Source organism: Onychostruthus taczanowskii, unplaced genomic scaffold (genome assembly GCF_017590055.1).
Source record: "Onychostruthus taczanowskii isolate IOZ18803 unplaced genomic scaffold, ASM1759005v1 scaffold76, whole genome shotgun sequence".
NCBI lineage: Eukaryota > Metazoa > Chordata > Aves > Passeriformes > Passeridae > Onychostruthus > Onychostruthus taczanowskii.
Window position 1 is genome coordinate 3,777,800 of NW_024505450.1, and position 8,994 is coordinate 3,786,793.

At 43.0% G+C, this 8,994-nt stretch overlaps 1 protein-coding gene across 3 annotated transcripts; it reads right to left on the reverse strand.

The window, feature by feature from the left end:
* Window positions 1-2,173: 2,173 nt before the first annotated feature.
* On the reverse strand, window positions 2,174-8,753 carry LOC121345944 (ADP ribosylation factor like GTPase 14 effector protein). Of its 3 annotated transcripts, none has more exons than XM_041423282.1 (4): window positions 8,623-8,753; window positions 5,968-6,473; window positions 4,689-4,816; window positions 2,174-3,721 (listed from the first exon to the last, which is right to left on the reverse strand). In XM_041423282.1, exons 2-4 carry the CDS (start codon window positions 6,388-6,390, stop codon window positions 3,493-3,495), a joined length of 780 nt encoding a protein of 259 aa, XP_041279216.1. In that variant the 5' UTR covers window positions 6,391-6,473; window positions 8,623-8,753; the 3' UTR covers window positions 2,174-3,492. The 3 variants fall into 3 exon arrangements, with proteins under 3 accessions (XP_041279216.1, XP_041279217.1, XP_041279215.1); XM_041423283.1 differs by having other exon boundaries at window positions 8,645-8,746; XM_041423281.1 differs by lacking the exon at window positions 8,623-8,753 and adding an exon at window positions 8,257-8,577.
* Between the last annotated feature and the right edge of the window lie 241 nt (window positions 8,754-8,994).

Sequence of the window (8,994 nt, forward strand, 5' to 3'; positions counted from 1 at the left end):
AAACTACCGTATGTCAGCACAGCCTATATTCCACTGAGAGATCAGCTGAAAAATGCTGCATTTCTTGAGACACAAATATGACAAAAGAAAAGGGTGAATTTTAGGGGAGAACAAATGACAGCTGGCAATGGTGTGTTTGTGTTTTGCCATGAGACTGAGCACTCAGGCCTTGATGCTGACTGCTGTAGCTGTTTCTGTCACACACCAAGGGACAGATGTCCACTGAACCCCTCTGGAGCTCTGCCACTATGGGATTTCAGTGACAGGGTTTCTGCAGTTGTCCATGCTGGCTAATACGAGCAATGCCTATGAGAAAAGGATAAAAGGAACATTAAAATAGATCTAAAATAGGTACAAATTTGTCACCTTAACTGCTTTATTCTTGCCCTTTAGAAGCTTTAATTCTGACTTCTGGATTTACAAAATTAAAATTTTTGTGTAGGTCTGTCCACTTCCAGCTCTGATATATTGAATGGTAAGAGATTCAAAAGTTAGAAGTTGTCTTATGTTTGTTACTGAAGTAATGAATTAACTGATTAAAAAACCCAGATTCATGCTGTGTCTAAGGATAAGGATATAATATAGTCCAAAAGAAAAATGTCTTTTTGTAGCATAATTTTGAAAAAGCTAGTGCAAAGCTTCTCGGAGTTAATTACCTGACACACTATATTGTTATTTGAGTATTTAACACAAATTATCCCAAGGAATAGTTAATTGGTTTTAAATGTTCAGCTTCACAAAGGTGCACATCCTGTCTCTGGTCTGACCACGGGTTTGTGCAGCAATTCTCACAGGGTCAACAGAAGAATCCTCACTGACTTTTGAAGATGTTAAATTTGACCATTTTCTAAACTTGAGCTCTGCGTGAGAAAGTAGTGTTAAGGACTAGCTTGGTTTCTTACATAATTCTGGGGTTTCTGCTCAATAAACCCAAAATGATTCACGGGATATGCATTCTTCATAAACCAGTCTTTTATTGTCATTGCTTTTTGTCCCTTGAATGCGTAAACTTTGCCAAGACGTAAATTTTGCAATTAATACCAAAAGGGAAGTTTTAATACAGCCACTGAGGTACACCTGCAGTTAGCTTCACTGCATGCAGAGCTTAAAGTGGTTATGGATTTTGGATTTTATGGAAAGTAGTTGTTTCCTTTGGCTCTATTAAAACACTGTCCTGTTTAACAGGCTTAATTGTGAGTAGTTCTGGCAGAGGGGGAAGTACATGTGCTGCTGGGAGTCACACGTACTCACGTTAGATGATGACAAAATAGTTTGTGTTGTGCTTATAAAAACAGCAAAAAGAGAAATTCATGCTGTAAGCAGGTTAAATCTAGCAAGTTGGTAAAGTTTGACACGTAACAATGGCTTTTAAGAGAAAAATGGTTGTGGGGCACATGGAACTGTATAAAAACATGCTACTGAACTTAGCGACACACTACAGGCTAGGCAGCTAAGTGGAAATGTCTTAAATATGTTAGGAGAACATGTGAACAGTCAACACCAAAATGTCATTTTTCTTACCAGAAAAAAACCTAAACCCTAAGTGACCTTAGGGACAGTGCTCACTGTTTGCATTGTTAGGAAACAAGTGTTTGATTTGGGAAAGTAATCACCTGCTAGTGCAGCTGTAAAATGAGAGCTGAATGTACTAACTCTGCACAGACTTCATGGACGTGGAGAAATACAGGTCTAATACTCTGTACTCTAGGCACCTTAAATTACTGGTAGTTAGTGAATCCAAAATCTGGCTGTGGGCCTGAAGGGATTACACTCATCACACACATGGAAGCCTGTTAAGTTTATTAACAGTGGGTACTGCCAGCTCTGGGCTAATTAAAAAAACCAAAAACCCACACTTAAATGACATGACTCAACCAGCTTCTCCCCTCTCACTCTCCTGGAAGTTACCTGTTTATATTTTCACCTAAGTCAAAAGATTGCTCAAAAAATGAAACAGTGAGAGATATCCACTGCAACAACTGCCAATGCTCTGACCAAAAAGAAAAAAAAAAAGAGAGTCTGATTATTTTTAGAACTTATTTAATAAAACTGTAGCATCTCAGTGCTTATACTCCAGCAGGACCAGCAGATGTCAGCATAAGTCAAACAGTGAGAGATATCCACTGCAACAACTGCCAATGCTCTGACCAAAAAGAAAAAAAAAAGAGTCTGATTATTTTTAGAACAGATTTAATAAAACTGTAGCATATCAGTGCTTATACTCCAGCAGGACCAGCAGATGTCAGCATAAGTCAAAGCACAACTTTGGATTTTGGCAAGGCAACATCCATGACACCAGAACAGAGAAAGATCTGCTGAGCACATTGCAAGGTTATACAACTTTACCAAGTAAGTCTGCATGAACTTAACAGTATTATTGAAATAACGTGACCCAACAAACATGCAGATCTTCCAAGTCATCAAAGGATAGGAAATTTATACAAAACACAACAAAAATACAAAGAATGAAAATGTTACTAAAATTTAATTTATAAAGCTTTTCCAAAAGCCTCGTTATAGTGTAAAAGTTTAATATTATGAGGACAGAGAATGTATCAACTGAAGATACTTTCCATTCATCTGGGTTTTTTGGTAACAGTCTAGATAACCCTGGTTTGGAAACAGACACTCAAGTTCATTTCACCTGCATTTAAACCTTTAAAATCAGTAAAAAGAGAAAAAAACTGGGAGAGGGTTGCTGAAGTACTGGTTCAGTCCAATTACAGACTGATAACAGAGCAAAATTATTTTAATTTTGTTCTACAGAAACCAACAATTTTACTTATATTTTACTTTCTACAGAAACCAACAGTATTACTTATTACTTTAACACAATGCCTTGACAGGTTAATTTCAATATTTTAATATAAATTCGTATGAATTCATATCCTTATGAATTAATAAGGATAACTTGACCTCAAATCCCACTAACTGGGATGAGACCTGAACACCTAAATGCTTCTGACTCCTTTTTAAGTGAACAGGATTGGATTTATCAGATGTAGCTTCAATACTCTGTGGAAGAGACAGTATTCACTATTAATACTAGAAAGAGAACTCTATTAATACCGCACGTAAACTCATTGAGAACTTTGACATAGAACAGATTAAAACCTGCGAGGCCCTGAATTTGAGAAGGAGAAATGAGGGATACACAGAGATGGTACATTCCACAGAACAATGTGTGAAAGAATAGTGAGTGGCTCAGGATGGATCGCATTAGAATTCAGCACCTTGTGCTTGACTACAGCCGCTCAGTGAGATCCCACCTGGATGAGCAAGAAGCAGTTACAGTGCAGAACTCAAGTGTGAAAAGACAGCAGAACGGTTATGTCCACAACCACGCTGAGAACTACTGTGGAAGTGAGCACACTCACCGCGTGGTCCTGACAAGTGCCAACAGCCTCCATGAAATGAAACCAAACACACTGCCCGTGCCGTGTTGAACCGCAGCGCGGCCCATGCGCTCAGGATGGAGTCGTGCCCATGGCCCTAGCCCATGTGCTTGTTCCTGATGATCTCCCCGCCCTCTATCTCGATCTGCTCGTAGAGCCACTTGCGGTCGCAGCGGCACTCGGTGCCGCACTTGTTGGAGCCGCACTTGGGGCAGGCGTAGAAGCAGCCCAGGCAATCCTCGTCCAGGCAGTCGCACAGGTCCATCCCGCTGTACAGCAGCAGCCCCTGGCTGTCGTACACCTTACTCTTGGCTGGGATAACTTGCCTGTACAATGAAAAACAAACAGGTGTTTTCCGTGTTAAAATCCCCTTTTTGTTTTGATGCCAAATCGCTGATTTTTTTAGGCCAGAAGGAAAAAAGGAACTGCCCAGAAAGGAAGTTTTCTTTTCTCTTTAACATGTGTTTTTTACAGAGGCATGTACAGCCTTCTAGTGGCTAAAAGCTTTGCATCGCTTCTGTGAATGCCTCCCAAGCAAAACCGGGACAGGAGGGAAGTTTGCATTCTTCAGGTGTTCACTTTAACACTGTTAATTTCAAAGATACCTCACTGTATTTGCTGTTTCTCAGTCCTAACTGCATCTCCGCTCTGTGCCCAAACTAAGCAGGAGAAACAGAGGGAGAGGGAAGGATGTGTAGTTGGTGAGCAGCACATTTAGTGTCTGTTTCTGTCTGGTGCAGGTACACTTCATGTGATACAACGCACTTATGTGATTATTTCTTGTATATTTTGACAAATAGAAAATGTCTTTTTTTTTCAGTCACATTAGAAGGTTGTAACTTGTTATCCAGTATTATCCAATTTGGATATTAACTTTTTGTTTTTCAAAAGGAAGGTAAAGTCCTAACTTGCACGCTTTTGTTTACCAAGTGTAATTACTGAGTTTACAGAAAGATGATGACCAATATTTCAAGTGGAGCCTACTTGATCTTCCGGTATTCAAATTTATCTTATTATCAGAATTTTAGTTTATGCATGTGTTAATAGCTACATCTATGGTCTATGTAGTATTGTGCCTCACAAACACCTTTTTGTGTTTGCCTGAAATATGAACTGTAAGCTAAGTTTTATCTTCTCTTGAATATTATTTATCTCAGGAATGAGAGGGATATTCAACATCCCTAAAACCACGAACCATACACACAAACATCCACATAGATAATGTTACAGGCTGACCATCAAGGCTATTTTATTTTAAAATGAAAGTTAATGTAACTACAGCAAACAAATTACCTGTCTGAATTAAACACTGAGATTTTTGTTTGCCTTCTTTTTTCCCTTTTACTGGTCTCTGGAGTGAACTCAGTCTGTCGTCCTGGGTTAGCAAACTGGAGAGACTTTAAAGCCTTAGCTGTACGCCCCTGAAGGAAGAGAAAATGTCACTTAGTTATAAATACAAATCTTCATTCTTAACAAAACATCCAGTCAAGGATATTGTAATAAGCTGGATGAATTCTTTACCTATGAATCTATGATTTCCCAGGAGAAACAACTTAAAATCTTTATGCTGGTGAACTACACCTGTCTTCAACCCCAGTAACACAAGTTTTGCAGTAGCAGTTTTAATCTTTGCTTTCAAATCATCTTCCTAATCACACTGACATATAATTGAAAAACAAAGCAGGGGAACAGCTCCTACAATGCAGCTCCTCTTTGCTCAGGATGCAGATTCCCTGTGCAGAGCCTGAACACTGCACCCAGCTAGGCACCAGCCACATTCCAAGCTCAGCACCTGGAGAAGTGTCCTCCCACACCCGTTCATCAGTGCCCCTGACCAAATGCCACGGCCTTCAGAGCCCAGACACCACACCAGGAGTACACTTAATGCAGCTCTATGCAGGCTCATTTTGTAATGAACTGCAACAGAAATGTCTTTTTTTTCCTTTTTAACTGGAGACATCTTCAGAAGCAACTTTTGCAGCACTCAGTTTCAAGCACAGGAGTTTGCTGTTTGCAAGGCTTGAATAACAGCTTAAAATATTGATTCCTTTTACTGATCTGAATAGACTGGAAGAGTAAAGGACAAATGTAACAACTATGAACAGTGCTGATTTACAGATTTTGATGTTACATGCATTCCAGTAAAGTATGACATGTATTTGCACCTTACCAAATTTGATTTTTTACATCAGTACTTGTATTCCACCTTTGGGTGACCTGTTTCTTGATTAAAGAAACATGGTGCATTCAAATACAGAAGTGTCAAGTACGGGAAAAGCACAGGGAAGAGTCTTAGTGAAGTCCAAGTCTAAATACCAGGCCAGCAGCAGTCTGGTATTTACATGAATTTATAAGTAGACACAATTTTTCAAAACTTAGAGGCCTTATTATTTAATTAGAGGAGATTAAGGTTCTCCAAACAAAGGTTTAAATACAGCAAACTCCTGCACATCTAAAAGACTACATCCTTTATTATTCCTATGAGAGAATAATTTAATTTGTGTAGTAGTTATATGAACTGTAATAGCTTGCATAGTTCAGAGGGGATGGAAAAACTGATCCATATACATACATCTGGATCCAGCCTTCTCCTTTGTCGCTCCTCAGGTTCCACATCCACATTTCCATTTATTATCTGCATGCATTTGGGACAAAGCTTCCAACCAGGAACAAACTGCCTCCCAAACTTGGCACTCAGAAAAGCCGCATCGTCTAAGTCAATTGCTCGCAAGTTTTTCTTTGACACTTTTCTGTGGATGTTAAAGGGATCACAACAGGATTTTTGTAAGTCTTCAAACCTCTCAATGTAAACTTTGGCATGGTGGAGGCAGATTGTGTTGCTCTCTGACAGGGTTATCCCCGTCCTCAGCTGAAGCAGCAGGAGGTCAGAGGAAGAGATATCTTGTTTGGTCTTGAAGCCGGTGTGACGGGTGTAATAGATCTTGTGGCACTCATTGGTAGCCTGGAGCTGAACTCCAACTGAACAAGGATCCATTTTACTTCATCAAAACAACTTATCTCATTTATTTTGCCCAAAATAAATCTTTGAAGCCTTTAGGAGTTTCTGTGAAGATCACCCTAGAGAAAACATTAAAATCAATCAGATTTGCAGTGCAAACTTTAATCCATAAGCGTGACATACTGGATTTAACTAATTAAAAAAACATGTAAAGAAATTATAGCCTTCTACTTCAGATAAAACTAAAATTTATTCTAGAACTAAACCATGCATTTCCTATTCCTTTTTTTTTTTTTTTTCTTAAGTAAGTATCTGTTCAAAATGTTTAGCAGCATGACTGTCTCAAAAGCAATCTGGGAGCAAGGCGGATGAATTGTTCACACAGACTTGGTCATTGGTTTTCCTGGGGCCCCCCTCTCTTGGGACAACCCCAGTCTGACTGCCCACAGAAAGGGACTGCTGCTGGCTGTACAATTCACCTAAGGAGTTGCTAAGGGGGAAGAAGGCTGCAGGAGGTGGGCTGCACAGGCTGGCTGGTGTCAGTCAGCAGTGCCCATCCAGCAGCACTTTCCTGTACGTTTTTCCCAGCTGTATCAGGTGCAGGTCAACACCCTGGATCAACCTGAGCCTTTCCAAGAGCCAGGCTGGGCTATGCACGAAGACTGGCACTTCCAGGTGTGTGCATTTTTTGGGGTTATGTGGCCTTTGTGTGCAGCCCTCTGTTGGGCAGTTATTTCACAGTTATACACTAATACCAAATTAAATTACCAAATGCCAATTGAGCCACAACAGACTGATTTGGAACCCTGGCTGCTGAGAATTTCAGACTTTCTGTGCTGCCAGGCACTGACCCCCAAGAGAACACTGCATTGACCTAAGACTGCAGAAAAGACTTCCAGAATTGAATGACAGACCTGGGATTATGGGTGTGTGGTTTGTGTGTAATATCACAGGTTGGAAGACTTGGGAGTTTAAGGTTTTAGAATACAGCAATATATCTAAAGCAAGATGGAGGTTTTAGGGTGGAGGCTGATCCTTCTTCACCTTCTCCTCCATGCCTTTGGGTGGTTTTGTGTCATTAGACAAAAAAGTCCCCATTGCAGGACACAGATTACTGGTTATTGGGTTACAAGTGAAAATAATTTAGGTCTCACACCCTGTTTGGTGCCAGCCCAGTGCTGGCCCTAACACACCACAGCCCCAGCCCACCTTGTACTATGTTCCACCACAACTTAAAAAACAAACCTCTACCAAAATAAAGGAATCACTTGCTCTAAATCCTCCAAGAGTGTTAATTACAATGAGTGTGTCTTAATTGGGATGTTTATGTTCACCTACATCCTGTCCTGAAAAGGCAAAACCCAGAAAAATGGAAAAGCAGTGTACTGGTTGTGTCTGGGAGAGTGAAATTCTTCACAGTAGCTGGTGTGTGAATGATTTTTTTAATCTTTTTTAAAAGACCACATATCAAACTTAACCATCTCAGTGAACCAGATCTAAGGACAGTATTTTTTTATTAGCTGCACAAAGTCTGTGTTTCAAGCCAAGGTAACTGGAGCTGTTAATGACCAAAGTTCACTAGAGCCGAGTTAACATCTGAACAGCAATTCAGGCAACACCAAGTGACTTTGCTCAAGTCTGTTACATCCAGCCTGCTGCCAGTGCTAACGTGCACTTTTGACCGATTCCTGCTGTGGAAGGTGGGGGGTCAATATACAAGTGATAGTCTGAATTTTCAACATTTGCACGTGGATTGTAAGTCAGGACTCTTGGAAGATGTTCTTATTGAGAAACCTAATTTGTCTTCTATGGAAAAAAATGTCAGGTATCTGTTCTGCCCGCTGACTGTGCTATGTGCCATTCCCTATATTAAAATGCACAAAAGCACAACACGTCTGTCACCTCGGCTGACGGAACTGGGGGATCTCATCCATCAATCCGCAGCAATTCCTGGTGGGAGCTGCAGCGCGTTTCTGCTCCCCGTGGGAGCAGCACGCGGCTGCTTTTGCTGCGAGCTCTCCCCGGCGGAAAGAGGAAAGCGCTCGGAAGCGCCATCCCCGAGGTCCCTGTGTGCACCTGGGCCACGTTACCCAGCGCTCAGCGCCCGGCCCGAGCCCTCTGAGGGGCAGCACCGCCGAGGAGGAGCCTGCCCCAGCCCGGCCTAACGATGTCCCGGGGAAAGGAAGGCCCGGTCCTTCCGCTGCCGGCCGCCCGCCCTCAGGGCCGCCCCGCCACCTCCCCGCGGGCTGCGTGCCGCCGTGCCGGTACCTCCCCGCGGTGTGTTTCCCACCGTGCGGGCTGTGTCCCGCCGTGCCGGTCCCGGCCGTGGGTTCCGTCCCTCTGCGCTGCCCGGCGGGCCGCGGCCATCAACGGCGCCTCACCACAGAGCCCGCGCGCGGCCGGAGCGGGGCTTCCGGCTGGCGGCGGCGGCGACAGCGACACCTGGCGGCGCGGAGGGGGACGGCCCCGGCCTGAGGGGCCCGGTGTTTCCCGGCCCTTCCCGGTGAATCCCAGTGTTTTCCGGTGTTTCCCGGGGCCGGTGCTGAGCGAACGCCCCCGGCGCGGCCGGTGAGCGGAGGGCCGCGGCCCGCTGCAGGCTCTGCGGGCTGTAGAGCGGCGGCGGCGGCGGCGCGGCTGAGG

Coding starts and splice junctions, on each gene's coding strand:
- LOC121345944 (XM_041423282.1), bottom strand. CDS start 6,390: ATGGATCCTTGTTCAGTTGGAGTTCAGCTCCAGGCTACCAATGAGTGC. Junction 4,817..5,967: donor GGAGAAGGCTGGATCCAGAT/GTATGTATATGG, acceptor CTCTTCCTTCAG/GGGCGTACAGCTAAGGCTTT. Junction 3,722..4,688: donor TCAGTGTTTAATTCAGACAG/GTAATTTGTTTG, acceptor TTCATTGTACAG/GCAAGTTATCCCAGCCAAGA.